The sequence below is a fragment of the Acomys russatus genome, chromosome 4 (genome assembly GCF_903995435.1).
Source record: "Acomys russatus chromosome 4, mAcoRus1.1, whole genome shotgun sequence".
Taxonomy (NCBI): Eukaryota; Metazoa; Chordata; class Mammalia; order Rodentia; family Muridae; genus Acomys; species Acomys russatus.
This window is the reverse complement of record NC_067140.1, coordinates 5,216,442-5,239,392: the sequence shown is the minus strand read 5'-3', so window position 1 is coordinate 5,239,392 and position 22,951 is coordinate 5,216,442. Positions and strand designations below refer to the sequence as shown.

Below are 22,951 nucleotides of genomic sequence, written 5' to 3'. Positions count from 1 at the left end.
GGTGAGGAGCTTGGCTTTGAATGGATGATGAGCTTAGTTTTGTCAGTGTCAGGGCGCTTCACTTCTGTTCCTCAGTCTCTCGGGCAGTCAGGTCGTGGTGACTGTAGCCCAGCTACATCTGGGTTCTGGTGAAGACTAGAGGAGCCGGTGTCCATAAAGCACCTAGCCCATGTGGGTGTGGAAAGGATTGTTATCAGGGCTCTTATCCTCCATATGAGGCTCTGAAGGGTGTTTGGCAGTTACTCAGCCCAGGTTAAGTAACAGTCCCTAGGCCACGTTTCTAGTGATGGGCCTTCTGCCAGGATCCCAGAGGACAGCACATGGCCCCTGCCCCCAAGTAGACTGCCACCTGGTATCCGAGTTTTACCTCTTCAAGACACTCAGTACACTGCACGCTCAAGACTACAGGTGTCTGAGGAGTTTTGGTTTTTTGTTTTTTGAGGCAGGGTTTCTCTGTGTCGCCTTAGCTGTCCTAGACTCATAGACCAGGCTGGCCTCAAACTCACAATGATCCGCCTGCCTCTGCCTCCCAAGTGCTAGTATTAAAGGCTTGCGCCACCACGCCCAGCCCGTCTGAGGAGTTTAGTCGGCATATGTCTCCCAGAACTATCACTTCTAGAGGGTTATCTCATTGCCTACTCCTGCAGCCTCCAAGGCTCTTCTTCCTCAGCGTCTCATATGCGGTCCTGCCTCTCTTCCCCACCTTCTGTATGTCACTGTCTTCCCAGCAGCCCTTGAGACATTCCCTACCGTGGCGGGACAGTGTCCCTGCCTTGGTCACCATGTCTGATGGCCCCAATATTCCTTTTCCATGCCCTCACCTCTGCATACCTTGCTTCTGCTGTCTCAAATGCCTCCTCTCTTCAGCCTCTCCCTATCCTGTCAGACTCCTTTCCCCAAGGATTTTTTAAAATTAATTATGGGGGCGGGGTGCGGTTGTTCACATGAGGGCCAGAGAAACTTGAGTCTTAGCCTTGTTCTCTCTTGTCTTCTGGGCCAGCCCTGCAGCCCCCCTCAGGGCCACTCTTCCTCAGCTCTCCAGCCCGAGGCCATTTGCACTGAAACTCATTCGTAGTTGCACATTTGTAATAGGATTTGAGCTACTGGGTGGTGGTCGTTTTGTTTTGTTTCACTAAAAACTTCTAGACCTGGTGTGGTGGTACACACGTTTAATCCTGGCACCTGGGAGACAGAGGCAGGCAGATCTTTGTGAGATCAGGCAAGCCTCATCTACATAATAAGTTCTGGGCTAGCCAGTGGCACATAGAGAGACCCTAAAATAAGGTCTAAAAATAAGATAAAATAAGATTTTAATTATTGGAGCTGGAGAGGTGATTCAGTGATAAGACCTAAGTGGTGCCACACAATTGTCTATGACAATTGTTATCAGGGGATCCAATGCTCTGTTCTGGCCTCCTTGGGCTATACATACACAATGCACATACATGCATACATAGACAGTGCACATACATGCATACATACATAGCAGGATAATGCTAATTTAAATTACACTTATTTATGTGTGTGTGTGCGTGTGGAGGTTGGAGAACAACTTGCAAGTGTCACTTCTCTCCTTCCATCACATGGGTCGTGGGGACCAAACTTCAGTTCTCAGGCTTGGCAGTGTAAGTTCAATTTTTTTAACCAATATGTTTTATTACAACTTAGTGACCGACCATACATCACTTATAACCCGACTAACCAAAACAATAGTAAAAGAGGATTAACGAACACAATAACAAAAGCGTAAGGATATCAGTTCCGAGGAACTATTCTCCTGGCATAAGCAGCAGGATTTCTTCTGCTGGAACCTGGAGTAGCCAGACCCTGGAACCTCAGCAGGAGCCAGAGCCCCGAAGCCTTCCCTCGAGTGGTTCTCTCTAGGAGCGTATTGAAGTGGAGCGATGAGCAGCCAAAACTATCCAAAGTCTCCACAGGCCCCGCCTCCAGTTCTGGGCTCATTTATAAATCTCCTCCCAGAGTCTGGTCACGGGATCTTTTCAGCTGGCAACAATCAAGCTCCCGCAGGAGTGGATTAACATCACCTGTTCTTACAAGACCGTTCCAGTCCCACACTAGGGATCCTAAAAAACAGGTTTACCTCTCCTTCATGGCAGCAGGCACCTTGGCCTGCCAAACCATCTCAGTGGCCCTTTTAGTTGCTCTTCAGACACGGTCTCATGTAGCCCAGGTTGGTCTCAAACGCATTAGAACCTTGAACTTCTGGTCCTCTGACACCCGCCTCCTCCCAGTGCTGGGGATTACAGGAGTGGGCTAGGGCACCCACAGGTAGTTTTTAATGCTTTCCTACGCTAGGCTGTGCGCACCTGTAATCAGATACTGTTTCTGATGCTTTGTGTTCATCAGCACTAACACAAAACCAGGCGTGCAGGTGAAGGTCCGTTCAGTAAGACGTAGTGGCAGCTTCATTGCGGGAGCAGCAATTTAGACTGAGTTCCTGTCTCTGTTTTAACAGCCTAACAGCTCAGAGACGTCATGCTTTTTCTTACTTTCATACTTTTGTTTTTGTAGGTTAATTCCTATATCCTGAAGAAGAACTTGGCCCTCATGACAAACAATTTCTATGCGGCAATCTTGGGCTATGATGAGGTAAGAGTCATTTGCTTTAGGCAGCAACGGTCATCCCCAATAAAAGCCCACCAGCCTTCCTCCGTCCCGTTCCTCTTCCTTCCTTTATAAATATGTTTTACATTTCTGTGTGTGTGTGTCTGTGTGAGTGTCTGCCACTGTGTGTGAGGGTGCGTGTCAGTGCCTGTGGAGCCCAGGAAAGGGCATGGAGCCACACAGCATGGGTGCTGGGAACCAAACTGGAACTCCTCTGTAAGAGCACAGGTGCCTGTAGCCACTGAGCCCTCATATCCCTCCAGTTAGTCTTCCAATAGAGCCCTTGAGGAGAGCGTGTGAGGGAGGCTGTGAGGACTGTATTCTCTACTTGCCATTAGTGCTTAGTATTTATTTCTTCCCCTTCATCAAATGCTGGGGAAAGAGCATCATATACTTTCTTCAGACATTCAACCAGCTAGCATTGAGTGCCCAGTGGGGGCTGGATGGGGGCCACAGCCACAGCTTCTCCGAGAGGAAGCAAGACACTCTCAGTAAACAGCACGGGCTGTGGCACGAAATGTATACTGTTTTCTTTTTCATTTTAAAGCGGCACGTACTCATGTGTATGAACTTTTTGCCTGCATGTATGTGTGCATGCCTCATGAGCACCTGGTGCCTGTGGAGGTCAGAGGGGGCAGTGTGTCCCTTGGAACTGGAGTCAGGCTGGTTCTGAGCCATCATGTGGAAGCTGGGAATTGAATCCAGATCTTCTACAAGAGCAGCAGATGCCGAAAGCCACTCAGCCATCTCTCAGCGACCCATGGGCTCACTTTATTTTATTTTATTTTATTTATTTATTTATTTTGGTTTTTCAAGACAGGGTTTCTCTGTGTAGCCTTGGCCATCTTGGACTCACTTTGTAGACCAGGCTGGACTTTATTTTATTTTATTTTTTCCAGACAAGGTTTCTCCATGTAGCCCTGGCTGTCCTGGAACTCACTCTGTAGACAAGCCAGGCTGGCCTCGAACTCACAGAGATCCACCTGCCTCTGCATCTGCCTCGCAAGTGCTGGGGTTAATGGTGTGTGCCACCACACTTGCTGCATATACCCATTTTTAAAGCTCACAAAGCTGTGTGTGTATCTGCTTGAAGTACAAAGACCTGTTCGCCGAGTCCCCTCCCGGTGTTAGCCTGTGTGTAGACAGCAGTTTCTCGTCTTTATGCACTTTCTGCAAAGTATCTATGCACAGAGCTACACGTGGGACATTCACAGTCTCAGACTGGAACCCTGTCCCACTGAATGCAAGCTCCCTGCTTCCTCCGCTTCCTCCGCTTCCTCCTCTTCCTCCTAGCCCCTGGAAACCACCCGTTTACTTTCTGACTCTTGGATTTTGGTAGGAACTCGTGTGAGTAGAATCTTACAGTGTTTGCTCTTGTGTTACTGGCTTAGTTCACCGAGCAGGGCGTCTCCAGGTTCATCCATGTTGTTTCTGTGTCGTTTTCCAGCACTCCAACTTTATTATGGAGAACAGTTATGCAGGTGGTGTGATGGCCGCTGTATACACACTCAACAGCACTCACTATATCCCATTTCTTTCTAGATAAACGATGTGCTTTTAAGCTCATTTTGCGGTCACCTCCTGACTTAATGCAGGCACCACCGCTGGGGGGTGTGGGGGAGGGTCCCTAACCTTCCCCAGGCTCGGCCCATTCCACCTGCCCTGGGTGCTTATGACACTTCCTAGCATTGACTGGCTGTCGCCTGGCTGGGTGTAGATCTTGTTTTCTGGGAAGGGACTGTGCCCAGTGTGTTTCTGATGTCTAACACAGTGTCTGGCATGGTGAGGAGAGGAAGGAATGTATGGAGCAGGGCTGGGGCCGGCCTCAGTTGCTGGATTACTGCCCAGAATTCACAACGCCCTGGGTTTGAATCCCTGAACTGAATGGAACTGGCCATGGTGGCACATGCCTATAACCTCAGCTTTATAAATCAATTTTATATATATATATAAAACCTCAGATTTATAAATCAATAAATATCATTGATTTATTCAAGTTAGGGACTGAACTCAGGGCTTTCTGTGTGCTATGTAAGCACTCTGCCAAATTAGCTATGTCTCTAGTCCATTGGAGGTTTTTTCCCTTCTCCTTTTTCTTTGTTCTAGAATTTCATGCGTGCATATAATGCGTTTTGAAAATCCATCTCTGTGCCCTCTCCTGCAATTTCTCCCGTTGTCCCCACTCCCTCCACTTCTCCCAACTTTATCTGCTCTGTTTCTTGTTTTGTTGTCCACTGAGTTCACTTGTGGCTATCTGTATGTGTCCCGTGCATTTTTCTCTGTCCTGCAGCTTTCCGCACCCTCCCCACTTGTGTGCCTATTCTATATCTGCCTGATGTTTATGTGTGTACCACATGCATGCCTGAGAAGCCATCAGATCTCCTGGAATGAGAGTGACAGACGCCTGTGAGTCACCAGATAGGTGCTGGCACCCCAACTCACACCTGCAAGTGCAGCGAGTGCTCTTAACCACTGGGCTGTCTCTGCAGCCGCATCTGTTTGCTTGTTTATTTATTCATTTTTTTCCTCAAGACAGTCTCTCTGTATAGCCTTGGCCATCCTGGACTCTTCTTTGTAGACCAGGCTGGCCTCAAACTCACAGAGATCCGCCTACCTCTGCCTCCCCGAGTGCTGGGATTAAAGGCATGTGCCACCATGCCCGGCTTCTTTATTTATTTTGACACACACTGGCTGTCCCGGAGCTTGCTCTATAGATCAGACTGGCTTTGAACTCACAGAGATCTGCCTGGGCTAAGCACGTAGTGGTAGTCATCAGTCCAGGATGTGCCATAGCTTTCTATCTCTTACTCCAAACCTAGACACCCTAATTTTCTAAAGAAGGCCTTCTTTCATGCCATGGGGTAAGCAGTGGGCGCCCTGTGAGATTGTGGGAAGTTGGTGCCACACCCTAATGCTTGGCTCTGAGTATCTCTCCTCTTCTTCCTCCTTCCTTTCAAACTCGCACATTTGAAGAGTCTCCTGCTTGCTTTCACTGAGTAGTTACTAGCAGACGGATGGAAAGAAGGCTACCGCTGGGCTTGGTGCTGGAGTCTGCCATTTTTCACGCTGGTACTATGCACCATGCTGTGTGATGGCTAGGCAGGCACCATCCCTGATCTCAGCAGGGCAGGGAGGCTCCTCTTTCAACACCAGGTACCTCACTAACCTCTGAGCCTCAGACCTTATCTTTCAAGTGGGGGGTAATGATAGCTGTGCTGTGTGGCACAAGTAGTCATTAGACAGTAGCTGGCAGAGAAACCTGGTAGTCTGGAAGCGGTTGTTAGCAGGGCCAGCATCTTCTGCACCCGCCTTTCCTCTAACTGCTTGGGACCCCTGTGTATGACTTCGCCTTGTCCCAGCCATCACCCCCTTCTCCAGGGATCTCTGACTGTAACAAGCCATGGCTCCCCTGCTCTCGTTTTGCTGGGCTCAGCTTACTCGGCAAGCCCCTGTGACACTCCCACCCACTCCTTCCCATATCACAGAAGAAGTGGGTCTCAGCCAGCAGCAGCCCGCCTGTGCCCAGGGCACTTCACACACAGGGCGGCCTGTTGTGTTTGTTAGCAGAGAGCTCGCGGGAGGGTGACGTGTCTGAGCTTGTCTTTGGCCCTCGTTGCCCCCTGCTAGAAAAAGCGGATCTCTCCAGCTCAGCCATCACACCAGGACAGTCTGCAGCTGTAGAGCTGTGGGGCTTGCTTAGCAGAAGGCCTCTGGAGCAGGTGGAGTGTTTTCCCGCCTGTCAGTTAACTCCCCAGGCTGTGGCTGAGCCTTTGTCACACAGCTGACCTGGAATCAGCCTCTTCTCCCACGGGGCCCGTGAGGCCAGACCACTGTGTAACGTGAACTAAATGCCCCTGCGGCTTTCTCATCTTTACTACATAGGGGACCTTTCGTGTCTCATGAGATGCTCAGGCTCCAGAGGGGCTAAGAGCTTCTCAAAGGCCACACTTCTGTCAGGTGACAATGCTAGCATTGAACTTGGGTGACATGCCTCCCAGAGCCTACTCTCGTCTCAAATGTATCAGCTGCTCACTAAAGCATGCTCCTATTTACTGTGCCCAATATAGTTACTTTTTAAAATGGCTTCATAGCTGAGTACAGTGGCACACGCTGGTAATTTTAGTAGTTGGGAAGTGTAGGCATAGGGGCAGGAGTTCAAGGCCTCCCTTGGCAACCTAGAGAGTTTTGAGTGCAGCCTTGGGCAACCCTGTCGAAATAAACGAAAAAGCTGTGCTGGAGAGAGCTCATTCAGTTAAGAAAGTTACCACCAAGCCTAGGAGCTGAGCTGGATCTCGTGGACCCACATGGTCAAAGGGGGGAAGCCAAACCCTGCAAGCTGTCCTCTACCCTTCACACGCACTCCGTGGCGTGTGCACACCCAAACCCACACGCATGCAACATCAGTCAACGTAATTATTTTTAAAAGCCTTTACTTTTTTTGTGTGGTGGTGCTAGGAATTGAGTCCAGAGCTTTGAAGCTCCTGAGCAAGCACTCTGCCGACCCGCCACACCCCCAGGCCACATTACCTCATGGTGTAATTCAAGAGTGCTATAGGTAAAGCAAGTATTTCCTTTTCCCTCCACTGCTCACGTCTTGGGGTTATAGGCATGAGGCACCACACCCATTCTAGGGCAAACGTTTTCATCGCGCTGAGTATCCAAGAAGCCCAGGACTCAGGCTTAGCCGTAACCATTGAACCTCACGGTGACAGAGCTCAGACTCGGCCCAGCCTTCCGAGTCCTCGTCCGCCCCTGGCACAAAGACAAGCACTTCTCGGGGCCTTTCCCTTCACTTGCCTTCATCCTCCCTGCCCTAGAGGTCTGAGCTAGAAAATGGCTATAATTGGCCTCTATAACATCTGGGCTTCCAAGCAGGGTTCCCAGAGCCAGGGCACACAGACAGGCTCTGAGCCTTGCCTGCTGTGGCCCCCTGTGGCCCTCTATGGCCCGTGGCAATCCTAATAAACAGCCCGTTCCTCTCCTCAGGGAGAGCCATGGGTCCGTCATGGCCAGATGGGTGACAGTGAAGGCAAGTTACCTAGTTCTCTTTCCCAAAGAGGCAGCCACCTTGCAGATGTGGGACTTTGGACCAAGCCAGTAGGAGCGGTCCGCACCCATCCCCAAGCCCAGGCAAACACGGACTTGCAGTGCTGACAGCCCACACCTTGTGAACAGAAGCGGAAGTATGGCTGCTGCGCTACCCTTGCTGGTCCTTTCAGACATGCATCGTCTAGGCTTAGTGTGGTAGAGGTGAGCGCATCCCTGGAAGGGCCCACCAAACATGAGTGTCCGCCAGTGCCTTGACCCTCAGAGTCCCATGTTCTTCTGTATAAAAAGAAGGGTTGAGGGGCTGGAGAGACGGCTCAGTGGTTAAGAGTACTGGCTGCTCCTCCAGAGGACCTGGGCTTAGTTCCCAGCACCCCCACGATGGCTCACAACCACCTGTAACTCCAGTTCCAGGGGACCTGACACCTTCTGGTCTCTGTAGATACCAGGCACACTCATGGTGCACATGCAGGCCAAACCCTCATACACATACAATAAAAATAAAGTTTACTTTTTAAAAAAGAAGACAAAATGCCGGGCGTGGTGGTGCACGCCTTTAATCCCAGCACTCAGGAGGCAGAGGCAGGCGGATCACTGTGAGTTCGAGGCCAGCTTCGTCTACAAAGTGACTCCAGGACAGCAGGGGCTACACAGAGAAACCCTGTCTAGGAAAAAAAAAAAAAAACCTTAAAAAAGAAGAGGCAGAAGCAGCGTTGTGAGTTCTAGCCTGGTCTACACAGTGAGTTCCAGATTTGTCAGAGCTACACTGTTAATCCCTGTCTCAGCAACCCCTTCCCCCCAAAAAGGTCAGGCCAGGTGTTCTCATGAGCCCCCCCGCCCCCATCGCCTTCTCGCTCCTTCCGAATCCTTTGCTGTCTTGTTCACATATCCCAACGTTCATATTGTGGCTCTGCAAGGCATTCCTGCTGTGTGTTCCAGGGGATCCTATCGGATGACCATGGGCTGGCTGCTGCCCTCTGGAGAACCTTCTTCAACCAGAAATGTGAAGACCCTCGACAGCTTGAGTTGCTGGTGGAGTACGTGAGGAAGCAGGTCAGCCCCGTCTTTCTCCCTGTGCAAATCTGGCCGCATTTGAGTCCCCCTGAGTGTACGGTGTTAGCATCTTGTTGGGTCATAAGAGGCAGACTTACAAGGAGTAATTTCAAGGCTTCTGCCCCAATCACATAAACTGCAAGCATTGATGAAGACAAAGCATCTCCCTCCGTCCCTCCCTCCCTTTCTTTCAGACAAGGTCTCATGTAGCCTAGGCTAGCCTTGGATTCCTGACCCTCCCACCTCCACCTGTGAGCCACCAGGCCTAGCTTAAGAATGACAGCGTCTTCAGGCTCATACATAGTGAGTGGTGCACCTCTTTAATCCCAGCACTTGGAGAGGCCGACAGATCTCTGAGTTCGAGGCCAGCCTGATTTATATAGAGTTCCAGGCCTCTCTTGTCTTTTCAAAACTGTTCCTATCTCAAAACAACAACAACAAAGGATGCGCATGTTCTGGGTCCAGCTGTGACCTTGGCCAAGGCCCCCGGGGATGGGGATAGAGCAGAAAGGAAGAGCATTCGCTTTCAGAAAGTTGTGCTTATGTGTTCACTGTTTGTTTCTCCTGGTGCCGGGTGCTGTGCTGAACTAAACCCTCAGTGCTGGAAGAGGTAGCATGAGGCGTGGTGGCTCCCGCTGTGCCCACCTCATGCTCACGTTAATCCCTCTGCTCCTGACTCCTGGCAGGGCCAGGCCTCAGGCAACACCTAACAAACACAGCTCTAGTTGTCCTCACAGTCAGGCAGGGTCCCCGTGTCAGGTCCTTGTCCCTCTGGCTTTTCAGGGCTCCTGATTCTAAACTTTCCAGAGAGCTCTTTGGGAAGCGCTGCTTGGGCACAGGCCTTCCCCAAGCCTGAGCAGAGAAGTGTCTCCTGATCTCCTGCCCTGGGATCCTGGTTGGATAGGAAACTCATGCTTTCTAGATGAATGATTCACTCATCCTGAGGTGGAAAGTGAAGGCCTTTCCTGGGTCTCCCCGTGGTTCACCCTGCACGACTGGCCTCAGACCCCAGCTGGGTGAATCATGTAACCACCAGAGGCCACCACAGCTGCTGCAGACAGCTCATCAGCTTGAGGTGTCTGTGAGTCACACCTCTGCTTCGTGGCCTTGGCCTCCCGAGCCCAAGGGGCATCCTGCCACAGTAATTCTTGAGTTCACCTCCATGGCCTTGCTGGCCCTCAGCAACCAGGAAGGGGAAGGTCAGATCCCAGCTCGAGAGTGCACGGGGCTGGTAGGACCACCTGGGTGCCTGGCGAGAAGCAGACTAGCTGCTGAAGCTGTATGTAGCCAGACGGTAGGGAACTCCCGGAGACAAGACTGCTGTGTATCTGACTGTCCTTCGGATCCGCCAGCGCCATGGAGAAAGCACTGCAGCTAAAGAGCCTCACCCTCAGACAGGAGTTGAAACTGGCAAAGTCAACACTGTCTTTTGAGAGACCCACCCAGTTTTCCCTTCTGTCCTGGTGTGCTTGTGCCAAAGGCCGTGACAAGGCCCAGCTAGGACCTCGCCAGGGGCCCAAAAAGAAGAGTTTGCCATAATGTCCTAAGGAGTCACATTTGGCCCCATTAGAAGTGGACAACAAGGGGCTGGAGAGATGGCTCAGAGGTTAAGAGCACTGTCTGTTCTTCTGGAGGTCCTGAGTTCAATCCCCAGCAACCACATGGTGGCTCACAACCATCTATAATGAGATCTGGCGCCCTCTTCTGGCCTGCAGGCACACATTCAGACAGAATACTACATATTTTTAAAAGTGAGTTCAAGGCCATCCTGGTCTACAAAGTGAGTCCAGGACAGCCAGGGCTACATAGAGAAATCCTTTCTTTAAAAAAAAAAAAAAAAAAAAAAAAACCAAAAACAAAAACAAAGACAAAAAATAACAAAAGAAAGAAAAAGATGTGGGCAACAGTGGGAACTTTTAATGGGGACCCAGTTCTGTCAGGCCTTTGAGTACCTGCTATGTGGCGCCTGACTGAAAGTAGAAATGAAGGACTCAGTCCCGCCCTTGAGGAGCCAGACAGGTACCCAGGCAGGCCTGGAGGCAGCCTGTCAATCCGGAGTGAGATCCAGGAGGATGCTGGGGAAGATCAGGGAAAGGCATGTTCTGACTGGTTGTGTCAGGGCAGCCCGGGAAGCCGGGCTTTGAGCAGTCTCCTGTGCTACACGCCTGCTACTATTTAGTAACCAACCGAAGTTATGTTGAGGTTAACAAGCCGAAGGTAGGCCGAATGGTAGCATTCAGGGTAGAAGCAGGGGGAGCTAGAAAGAGGCGAGGTTGAGCTGAACTGCTTCCCCGAGCTGCCCTCAGACGAGAGGCTGGGGCACAGTTCAGGAGGCATCATGAAATGAAACGAAACAGAAGCAGTGAGCTCTTTGAAGGGGACAGTCCAAGACCTATGATGAAGCCCCTGGTCTTCCTCTCCCAATCAGGGAGCCTGCCCTGCGGGCCGGGGCCCACTAAAGGACAGTGGTATTAGAAAACCAGGTGTGCCGGTATTTTCCGTACACCTTGCTGCTTACCCGCCCCGTGCACCATGAGATACGCGTTTCCAGCCGCTCTCAGACAAGGGGACAGAAGTTTCAAAAGTGGCTACCTTGTGCAGTGCCACCAGGGAAAGACAGAGGGTAGACAGGGTAACGTCTAGAAATCATATGCTCTGACTCCTTGGTCTGCAAGAACTTTATCATGAGGGTGTAGTGGGGTTGAACGGTCCTCATGTGGAGTGGGTACAGGATATCAGAAATGCAACCCTGTGAAAGGGTCTTTGACTGCAAAGGGGTCGCAACCCACAGGTTGAGGCCCACTGCCCTAGGTAATTATTTCTCCAAGTTACTACCACCTCCACCTCTGTCCCTTTCCTTTCCTTGGGGAGGCTGTGCCTCCACCCCCATCCCACGAGCCCCTATCTTCTGTTTCCTTGCTCTCTATTTGTAGATGCAGTACTTGGATTCCATGAACGGCGAGGATCTGCTTCTGACAGGGGAAGTGAGATGGCGCCCCCTGGTGGAGAAGAATCCGCAAAGCATCTTGAAGCCCCATGCTCCTACTTACAATGATGAGGGTCTTTGAGAGACTAGTCCCGCTGGACTAGTTGGCTGGCTGGCTCTGAGGAACCTCCATGGAAGAAGTGCCTGTTTGTCCCAGGACCCTGAAGAAAGTGGCCTGAACTGACTTTTGAACAGCACCTGTTGAATACTCGGCCCATTTGTGTTGAGTTTCTTCTTCCTGACTCCAGGAGAGATCTGGTAGGGATACTGCTGGGAGGTCCTCTCACTCTTCTGACGCGTTCCCTCAGGAGAAGCCCCAAGCACACTCCCCAAGACCCTCCAGCAACACTCATGACTGAAAGCTTTTTCCAAGGCTGAGGAAGGAATGGGCAGGTTAGAAAAGGGACGCCTTCACCCAGGGCTCCCTGTGCCTGGAGCAGTTTATGATGCTACTGAGTCAAGATGGGTGGCCATATACTGTGAGCCGCAGCTCTGAGCTGTGGGGTTGAAGTAGCCATTAAAGAAAGAGACTTATTTCTGCCACGGTTGTTCTTTGTTTCAGGATCCAGGCGGTGGTGGCGCACGTCTTTAATCCCAGCACTTGGGAGGCAGAGGCAGGTGGTGTACAAAGCGAGTCCGGGATAACCAGAGATACCCAGAGAAACCCTGACTCAAAAAAAAAAAGGAAATAAAAGAAAACACAGGAGAGACAGTGGGATGCTCTAAGTTCAAGGCTTAGCTCAGCTAGAGGCAGCAGAAGGAGCGGTTCGGGGCTCTCTGCTGCTGCTCCTGTCTCCAGTTCAGAGAGGAGTCTCTGTCTGGGCAAGGCACAAGGCTGCCAGGCATGTTTTCTGGGACTGGAGGTCTCTGAGGACCAAGGGGCTTGTCACATCCTAAGTCATTTAGAAAGAACAGAAGTCCCTTTTGTAACCCACGGTGAACACGGTCTCTCCTCTCTTGGCCTCCCTTTACGTGTGACAGTGTGGCGAAGGGGACATTCTTCCAGGCCTCTGGGTACCATCCCCAGCAGCAGCCGCAGCCAACTTGCACCCCCTCCCCAACTTCTAAAGCATGTGCTGTAAGGGGCGCCCGGTCTGAGCACTTGAGGGGCCTAGTCTCTCCTCTCAGAGTTTGGGTCATCTCTTGGAAGGTTTTCTGAAATTGAGGAAAGAGGGTGGGACCCGCCTCGCCCCTCCTGCCCCCATCCTGCTTCCTTCATTGAACTCGCTATAAAATGAGTCATATAAAGAAACTCTATACTGTGAGGTATACGCCACTTCTGTGAAAACATTACAAATCAAGCCGCCTTCTCGGTTTATTTAAGATGCTTTTGTTGCACGCGGGGCTCTGGAGCGAAGCGTCCTCTGTGAGTGTGAGATAATAACACCTTGTAACTCATTACATCTGGGCACTATTTACATAAACCAGAGGCGAGCCAGGCAGGAATTTGCTGATGAATTTATTTTTAATGGAGTGAAGTATGCCATGCACCAAAATAAACTTTACTGTGTGTACCTAGCTGCTCCTGGGATGGGTGGAAAAATTAATGGAACAGATTTTGGCTCCTAACCCTGCACATTAATTCATATATAAAAGTTATTTGAGCGTTAACCCATTTGCTGCCTAGGGCAGCTCCCCAGCCACAGCTCCCAAGCCCACAGCACCAGCTCAGCTACTGGGCTTTAGTGTCTTAGAACCTCGAATTTGCTAGCAACTTTAAAGGTCATTTGGGGGCCCCCCTCACCCCCCCCCCAGTACCTTTGCCCACCCTTTGTAGGTTCTCCGTTCACGCAGACCTTAGCTGAATCCCGAAGCAGGAAAACCACGGAACTCTGTCATGACTTTCAGGGTCCTTATTCACGGCCGTCCTCATCAGCTGCCGCACCGCAACTTCCAGCATACAGCTCGGGTGCGTTATAGGCCATAGGCTCTTTGGTTGATTCCTACTTCCACTCCAGCCTGATTTCACAGATCTCTCATCCATTTCGTCCCTGAGCACACACTGAGTCACTTGGAGTTATCTGAAGGGACCACACTGTGTTTCTGCTACCTGGACCTCACTCCTCCTGGTGTTGGCTAGAGAAACCTTAAACTCCCTGAGTGTCCCCCCCCCCCCCCCCCCCCAGACCCTGGCAGGCTTTCCAGGATGCTCCTTAAGGTGTCCTCTCTAAACTTAGCACCTCTCTAAAAACACTGGGTGATTGTTGTTGCTGCTGCTGCTGCTGTTGCTGTTGCTGTTGCTGTCGCTGCTGGTGGTGTTGCTGTCGCTGCTGTTGTGTTCAGATCCTCCTTCCATACTGCTATACAGAATGGCTGTCCCCTTAGGTCACTCACTGTTCGCTGTCTTGCAGCGTCTGTGTGCACCTTGAGAAATGAGTGAGCGTGAAGGGAACAGCTGAGTCACTCGTTGCAGTGTAAGCCCTGTCTAGCCTCAGCTTATTCAGCAGTGGTGCCACAGTGTCAAGCAGCTCCAAACCCAAAAGCCCCGCCTTAAAAGAAAAGTTAGACAAAAGAGATGGGAAGTATTTCCTGTCCCTGGGAAGATTGCTTGTCACTTTTGATTTACTCCCAGAAGCGGGAAAATAACAAGTTAGGAGACACAGATGTATACATACACGTGTGTGTGTGTGTGTGTGTGTGTGTGTGTGTGTGTGTGTGTGTTTATATATAAAAGCTAGGTATGGCTAAGGCATAACTGCCTTGAGGCTAGCCTGAGCTACAGCATGAGACCATATCTCAATAAAAGAAAGGGCCATCGAGGCTGTTCAGTGGGTAAAGATGGCTTGCTGCTGAAGCCAATGACCTGACTTAGGTTGCTGGGACCCCACAGAGTAGGAGAGAACTGAGTCTTGCAAGTTGTCGTCTGACCCCCCACTCTCCATGGCATAGGTGAGCTCCCAACACACACAATAAATGTTTTGAAAAATAAATAAAAGAAAGGAAATTGCCAGGTGGTGGCAGCGCACGCCTTTAATCCCAGCACTTGGGAGGCAGAGGCAGGTGGATCACGGTGAGTTTGAGGCCAGCCTGATCTACAAAGTGAGTCCAGGACAGCTAAGGCTACACAGAGAAACCCTGTCTTGAAAAACAAAACAAAAAGAAAGGAAATTGTGAAGCAAAGCAAAGCTTGAAATGTAAAGATGTAAAATGCAAGTATTATAAGGAAAGAGGGAAAATACCCTTGAAATCCTACCCAGAGGGCCCCAGGACAACACAGGCTAGAGCTCTTCCTCCTATTGTCCATCAGAAGTAGACGGAAGACCATGTTGCCAACGACACCACACACTTCAGTTGCAGGACGTAGGGAAATCAAGCTAGAGCAGAGCCAGAGGCGGCCTTCCTGCTCCTGGCTTTCAGGTGAGAGGTCAGTGTTCATCCTGTGAGGCACGATGCCGGGCGAGATGTGCCCACTTGTGCACTAGTGGCATGACTGTTACAAAGGTAACAACTGCTTTCTGGCTGGATTTGAGACTCAATCCACACATGTCTGCTTCTCTAAAGCTGGTCAAAAGCCCATGGCTGAGGAGGCCATAGGCCTTAGGGTGAAGCCGCTGTTGTTTTGCTAAATGGACTTGCTGTCAAACTGTCCTCTGAATACTTCGTTTACGCTCATAGATTAGTATTACTCTCAGCCTTGGTCAGAGAAGCTGGCCGAGTGACTGCAGAGGCTCATAACTGGTCAAAATGCAGAGTAGGTGTCGAATACTCAGTCTTAGAACATCTAAGGGCGAGAAAGAGGACCTGGGTTGTTTCCCATCGCTTATGGCAGCTCACAACCATTGCTTATCAAGTTCCAGGGGACCCAATGCCTCTCTGGCCCCTGCAGGCACCAGACATGTATGTAGTTCATAGACATATGTGTAGACAAAACACCTATGCACATAAAATTAAAATTTTTTAACGAGGCCAGCCTGGTCAACAAAGCGAGTCCAGGACAGCCAAGGCTACAGAGAGGAAACCCTGTCTCGAAAAACCAAACCAAACCAAACAAAAAACTCTATTTGGGGTGTTTAGCCCTCAACTTCCCTTCCCACCTCCCAGCCCTACATAGGAGAGAGAAGGTTACTGGGGAGAGGGGGCCCTTTTACTCCTCCTGGCTGTTTAGGGTCAAAGGGTCTTTGTGTCTATACCAATCTCCATCAACAGCAGATGCAGCCAGCAGTCTCTAAGCAGCTGCGCCCAGAAGTGAACCACCACACAGTCTGTCTCTGGTCTCTTCAAACTGCTAGACACCACACGCCAACAGTGCAGCCCACCCTACCCCCATTTATATCATCAGAGCCCTAGACCACGCCCTTCTTTCTCCATGCTGCTTGAGGAAGGCCTTACCAGCTGACAAAAGCCTTGCCCCACACAAGACAGTTAACAGCTGTGGACAAACTAATGCCCAAACTAAAACCCCATGCTTGGGATTAAAACAAAAACATTTACATAACACAACTGAGTTTACGAAGAAACCAAAACTTCCATCACAGTGGTCCCTCCATCCCATCTACTAGTGTGTCAGGAGACAGCATTTTCCTTAGAGGTTTTCAAATTTGAGAAACACTGATCGATGATGTGGACCATAGAGTTTAAAAACATTTAATTTCTGCTCTGCGACCAACACATCTGTCACCTATTTTCATCTTATATAATTTAAGCCTCGTCGACTGCTCTGAGAGGTGTCGGTTCATGCTACAGCTGAGGGAGACAGAAGCTTGGAAAGGCCAAAGTTTATCTTTCTCAGGGGCATGTGCCTGATACTCCGGCCATCCACTTTAGTTCTCGGGCGTTGTGGATGAAGCCGCCTATGTGCTGGAGTTGAGTGAAAAGGAGGACTGAGCATGGTGGTTGGCGCGCTGCTTCAGGTCCCAGCACTCAAAAGGCCGAGGGACAGGTGCCTCTCTAGAGTTTGAGGCTAGCCTGGTCTACAGAGCGTGTTCCAGGTCAGCCAGGGCTACATAGAGAAGTCCTGTCTCAAACAAAAAAAAATCACACAGAAGTGGCTAGAGAGATGCCCTCGTATTTAGAAGCTAAAGCATTTGGGCTTCATGGGCTTTTATGTGCATATGCACAAGTGGAAAATACAAGGGAATTAGAAATCAGAAAATCTAAGGTGGGGGCCAGCTAGGGCAGAAAGGATGGACAACCAGGAAGTGAGGGGCTGCTCAGGTAAAGGCACGGAACCGGAAGTTCCTGAGACTAGTGGACCCGTGGCCTGGGAAAGAAAGGAGTTCTGATGCCTCGGGGAGAGTCTGGGCCATGCCCCACTTTCTCAGTAAGGATTGCATCTTGACAAGAGCAGAGATGCAGGACGGGGTCTACCCATCTGGACTCTGGCCTAGGGACTGGCAGAAGGAATCCAAAGGGACATTTCAGAGAATGCTCGCCAGGTCCTGATGCTGGGGTTGCTCAAGGTACCGAAGAAGTAGAAAAGTCATAGCTCTAAGATGCCATGCTGCTGGGCTCTGGTGACAGACAAGCTGGGAAAGCCTCCTCTCGGTTGAGCGTTAGCCACATGATAATTATAGCACTCTGAATGCTACCACCCCGTCAAACAGTAGGGAAATGGTCCACTGAGCAGAAAGCGTGCAAGGTGACGCTGTAGCAGACTGGACAGTGACATGTCTTCTGGGCTCTCCCCAATTGTTCATCATGCACTTTCAGGTAGCTGGGATCCAGGATAGTGAGAGGCAGAGTTGGGCAGTGGAGATGCTCTGGGGAAGGCGGGAATAGAGACCTTAAGATGAGTGGGGCTGTTGGGCATAGTGGCGCACGACGTTAGGCCCAGAACTCAAGGGGCAGAGGCAGGCAGATCTCTGAGTTCGAGCCCAGCCCTGTCTACACAGAGAGTTCCAGGCTAGCCAGCGCTAAAACATAGAAACCCTGTCTTAACAGAGATGAGGATTCTGAGTCTGTCTTGGGTATAAAGAGAACTCATGTGAATGAGTTCCCAGGGTGCGCTGGGGCAGGGAGGAGTCAGCTCATGAAAGAGGTGGTAGGAAGAGCAAAAACGGGCACGGAGGCAGGACGTGGAGAGAAAGCCGAGGGCATGGGAAGAGCTGCTAGAAGGGTAGAGGCCAGAGAGTAAGCTGTGGTAGGTTTAAGGGCTCCAGAGTATTCTAGGAACATGATTGACCAGTGACAGAATGCAGACTACCAGAGGCAACAGCAGCGCATGGGTCATTTGAGTCTTTGGAGATGTGAGCTGAGAAGAAATCGCCCCTGGTTGAATGGTAAGGACTTTCCTTGAATGTTAAAGGACTCGATGTCATTAATCCCGCTCCAAAATGGAAGTCTGGCTTTAAGAACAAGACCTGGCCTTGGCAAGGTGGAAAGAACCCTTTCTTAATAAATAAATAATTAATTAAAAAACTTGGTTTATGTGTATGTGAGTTTGAGGTGAGTTCTGGGTCCTAGACTCACCATCAGTGCCTCAGTGAGCCCCAAGGACAGCTGTAAAGAGGGAGAATCGTGGCCAGGGGTCTTTTGTCTGTGTGTATGTCTGTGTACCACATGTGTGTCTAATGCCCAAAGCCAGAAAAAGGCGTTCAGTCACCTGGAACTGGAGGGCCAGATGGCTGTGAACCACTCTGAGGGTACCGCCATGAAGCTGAGTCTTCTGAGAGAGCAGCCGGTGCTCTTACTCAGTAAGCCATCTCTTCGGCCCATCCCCATCACCCCTTTCCAGCAGGGTTTCACTGTGTAGCCCAGGATGGCTTGGGATGTAGGCTCTGTTTTTTAACAGTTACACTTTATTATACAACCCAACTAGCTTACACAAGAGGGAAAAATGGTTAAAGGGAAAGAAGAGTGAACCTTCCGGTATCCCTTCCACGGACAGGTCCCTAGATGTCTCTGGTCTGCATGCTGATCCGGCCTGTTCGCTGATCCTCCTTTTGATCCACGTGCGCTCAAGCCCGGTCTGAACCTGCTGTTGTTCTCTCCTCTCCACCTGCCTGCCTCACGTGTGAAGAGCGGTCTCCTTCTCCCGTTGAGGTCGATTAGAAAAACAATAGTCCAGGTGGAGTCTCCAGGTCCGCTTCCTGAATTCCAGGCCCAGGATGGCTCCACCCAGTCTATCTCAAGGTATCCATGGTGTGTCCAAGGGCAAAGCCCACCAAGATTGCTTTCATCTGTGATAAAGCTTACATTCCTTCCCACATTGGGAATCACTACATAGACCAGGCTGGCCTTAAACTCACAGAGATCTACCTGCTTCTGCCTCCCATGTGCTGGTGTTAAGGACATGTTACCCTCATCACCCTGCTTGGACCATTTTTATTATTTATTTATTTATTCATGTGTTTTATGTAGACGAGCGCTCTGTCTTCGTGCACATCAGAAGGGGGAAATCAGATCCCATTATAGACAGGTGTGAGCCACCATGTGGTTGCTGGGAACTGAACTCAGGACCTCTGGAAGAGCAGTCAGTGCACTTGACCTCTGAGACACCTCCCCCGGCCCCTTGAGCCCTTTCTTAAGACTAAAGATTGCAAAAAAAAAAAAAAAAAAAAAAAAAAAAAAAAAAAAAAAGACTAAAGATTGCAAGGACAGATGGGAGACACAGGATTCCTGAAGAAAGGAGCCTGGGAGAGGAAGGAAAAGAGCACAGGCTGGCTGGTCGTGATGCCCAGGGAACCTATAGTTTGTTCACCATCCGGAAGAGGTAGTCCAGCAAGGGGGCTAATGGGTTGACTGGGAGGAAATGGGATAGCTGCAAATAGTTTCACTTCTTCCCTTGGGAATAGCACAGCTGTCCCTGCCTCCTTGTTCCTGCCCACAGCCAGCTTCTCCCACCCCACTGTGCCCATCATGCCTTGCCTACCAAACCACAGCGTTTGGTCTTACAGATGGGTAAATCAGGCCTCAGAACATGGAGGGGAGAGCAAGGAGAAAAGTGCCAAGGAGCCTGGTTCTCCAAAGCTCCAGAACGGGTCATGGACGCTAAGCCCCAAGCACCTGGTTTATAACTTGGTTTAATCCGTGGTTTATAATTATTTATGAGTCTATCTTCCTCGCCCATCTTTGAGCTTTTCCAGGGCAGACAACGCGGACTCTTACTCATCTTTGGGAACCCCCTACCCCAGTTCTAGCTGACAGCAGACACTGACTCCACGGCGGGGGGGGGGGGGGGGGGGGGCGGGGACTGGATTGAGGGAAGAGGAAAGGGGTGGTCTGGGAGAAGTGACTGCATAAGTCACGCAGGGGCTGAAAGGCCCAGGAGATAATGTGTTTTCCTCCTGAGAAATAAGGCATCAGACAGGAGCATAGAAAGGCCGGCTTTACTAGTATCACTGATGAGCATCAAACAAACTTGCTACTATTCCCTCAGAACTAAGCATCTGGGTTAGGACAGAGGCCCTCGTGGCTGAGGCAGGTGCCATTGTGAGCTTATACTGAGTGGGTACATACAGACCTTAGCTGAGCTGTTTCAGCTCACTCTTACACACTGTGTGGCTTCCTAAGCACCCTCCTCAGCAAGGCCCGCAGGGTCCTTCATGGTGTGGCTCTGGGGACTGTCCTTAATCCCTTGCTAGGCTCCTCAGACCCCACCTAGCTTCCAGGCCGTCCTGGCCTTCCTCCTCCAGCCTGGAATGCCTTGCTCTTATTCAGCATTGGCTGAGTGCATATTTATTTGTTTTTGAGGTGGAGTCTCCATGTAGACCAGGCTGGCCTCGAACTCGGATATCTATCTCCCTGCCTCTGCCTCCCAAGAACTGAGACTAAAGGTGTGTGTGTGTGTGTGTGTGTGTGTGTGTGTGTGTGTGTGTGTGTGTGTGTAATTTTTTTTTATTGAGACGAGGTGTTATGTAGTTCAGCTGGCCTCAGTTTCAGTCTCCTTGACTCAGTCTCCTGAGTGGGGGGGCACTATTAAGGGGTGCACCTGGCAGAGATCACCCCATCTTTTACTATGCAGCTCCAGCCCGCCTCCAGGACTCACCCCCATTTTCCCCCTGCCTCCCCAGCTCTCGACTGCCCCAGCTCCAGAACCTTGTCTCCCCTGACCCAGAAGTGCCACGATGACACTGTGTGACAGTGCTAACAGCTGGCAACTGGAGGACTGCAGCCAGCCTCTGTCCCACCCCTACATGACAGGCACCTGCCCAGGCGCCACTCAGCTTAAGATAGATGACAGACAAGACTAAATGGCCCCCAGGAAGGCCAAGCGTTGCCAGGGAGGCGCCGGACACCCCCCTGGACAGGAAAATGTTTTCCTCCCTCTTAATAACAGTCATTAAAGGGCCTGTGCCACACACACTGCAGCCACAGGCTGGGCTTTGGTGTGTCAAGTGTCTCCCATCACCCTAGGCCAGCAGCTCAAGGTCCAGCCCCAAGGCCGGTATCGCCTGTTTACCCACCCATTGCCCTTTACCCACTCAGGGCAAAGGGAGGAGCAGCCGCTTACACGTTGGGGACCTAGGCTTGATGAATTGCCTATTATTATCAGAATGCCAAGGATTCTTGGAACCATTTTCCTTTCACCTCATCTTCTCGCCCTTCCCCTTTGCACTAAGACACACACACACACACACACACACACACACACACACACACACACACACACACCACCACCACCAACAACAACAACAACAAAAACAATCCACATACTGGAGTGAAGGGCTACGTCATTTGCCAAGACACTCAGTAACCACAGATCTTTACACAGACACGCACAGTAGGACACAGACATGCACAGTAGGACATAGATACACCAGCATGTGGCATTCAGGCAAATATGTGAGACAATCCCATAGATATTACAGTGTGCACACATACAGTCACGCACGGGTACAGTTGTGCTTAGATATGCATATATACTCATTTGAGTGTTATAAAATTGCCAGCATTCAGTAGGTTTTTTTAATCTTACAAAAAATAGTAAATTATATGTGTATTTTTACCATAATTAAAAGTAGTAGACAGAGCCAGGTGTGGTGGCACACGCCTGTAATCCCAACACCTGGAGAGGCAGGTGGATCTCTGAGTTCGAAGCCAGCCTGGTTTACAAAGTGAATCCAGGACAGCCAAGGCTACACAGAGAAACCCTGTCTTAAAAAACCAAAAACAGGAAAAACAAAAAAACAAAAACAGTAAACAAGAGCAGTGAGATGACTCGGCAGGCAAAGGTGCTGACCTGAGTTCAGTGCCTGGGATCCGTATGGTAGAAGGTGACAACCGGCTCCTTAAAGTTGTCCTCTGTCACATATGTTCTATGGTGTGTACACGCACACACACGCGCGCGCACCCACACAGAGTAAATACATTTAAAAGGTAGTAAACAAAATATGCGCCAGAGACAAACACAGCAGCCGCCAGCTCAAGAGCCTGCCTGCCTCTGGGAGCCCTGGGAGCCCTGGTTCTCCCCTCAGACACACCTAGAGATAAGGTCCTAATGAGGGCTCTGTTGCTCTTGCTGCCCCCACAGCTCATCACCCTCCCACGGTCTGACTTTGTTTACCTAGCTAGCTTCTTACCACTTTAGTAGCCTATCAACCCCCAGGGAAAGGGCCCTTAGAGGACCTGGTGCTCTGGTTTCTGCCTCTGCACCTGGGGCTCCCCTATGCCCTGGGCCGTCACCTCTCTTTCCCATGTCCTACCTGCCCTTTCCACCCATCCCCTCCACCCTGGCTTCTCGCTCAGAAGAGCCCACTTTATAGAGCTGATAAACCGTAAGGCGTTAGGGGCGCCTGGTTTCCAACACCCACATCATCAAATCTCACCCCCCTGCAGTGGGTGATAACTATCCTACCCCCCCCCCCCCCACCCCTGCCACCCCGACTCTACGTCCCTCTCCTCTGAGGACAGACCCACATGGCCTGGAGCTGCTATTCTCACTGAGGCAGATGCCTGCTGTTTTCCTTCTGGTTGTGCTGTGGGTCTGTCCGTCCCTTCTCTGTAACAACCTTTGAATATTCAGCTCCAGTGGAGAGGAGCCTGGGTCTTACCAGGCTCGGAGCACCCTTGGAGCTCAGGGTTCTGGAAGTGTGCTGCTGCTTACCTTAGCCCACTGCTCAGTGCACAGGCGCAGTCCTCAAAGCACTGGCTAAAAGGGCAGGTTCCAAGCATGGCTGCCCTGGGTTAGAACCTCAGCACTGTGTATACTGGGCATGGTGATGCACACTGTAATCCCAGCCCTGTCGAGGTGGAGGCGGGAGCACCAGAAATCATTGGTCATCCTTGGCTATAATAGTGACTTCAAGGCTAGCCTGGGCTACATGAGACTCTGTTTTTCTTCTTTCAAAATTGTTTTGTCAG

The 22,951-nt window shown here is 50.7% G+C and overlaps 1 protein-coding gene across 2 annotated transcripts in view; it reads left to right on the top strand.

Annotated features, from left to right (window-relative positions):
* Positions 1–12,280, top strand: part of LOC127187581 (ubiquinol-cytochrome-c reductase complex assembly factor 1) — an 88,658-nt gene extending 76,378 nt beyond the window's left edge. For both annotated transcript variants that reach the window (XM_051143607.1, XM_051143608.1), the window contains exons 8-10: positions 2,533–2,610; positions 8,611–8,724; positions 11,658–12,280. In XM_051143607.1, the coding sequence (XP_050999564.1) occupies positions 2,533–2,610; positions 8,611–8,724; positions 11,658–11,792 (327 nt within the window). In that variant the 3' untranslated portion in view covers positions 11,793–12,280. The remainder of the gene's footprint in view (positions 1–2,532; positions 2,611–8,610; positions 8,725–11,657) is intronic.
* The last annotated feature ends 10,671 nt before the right edge of the window (positions 12,281–22,951 follow it).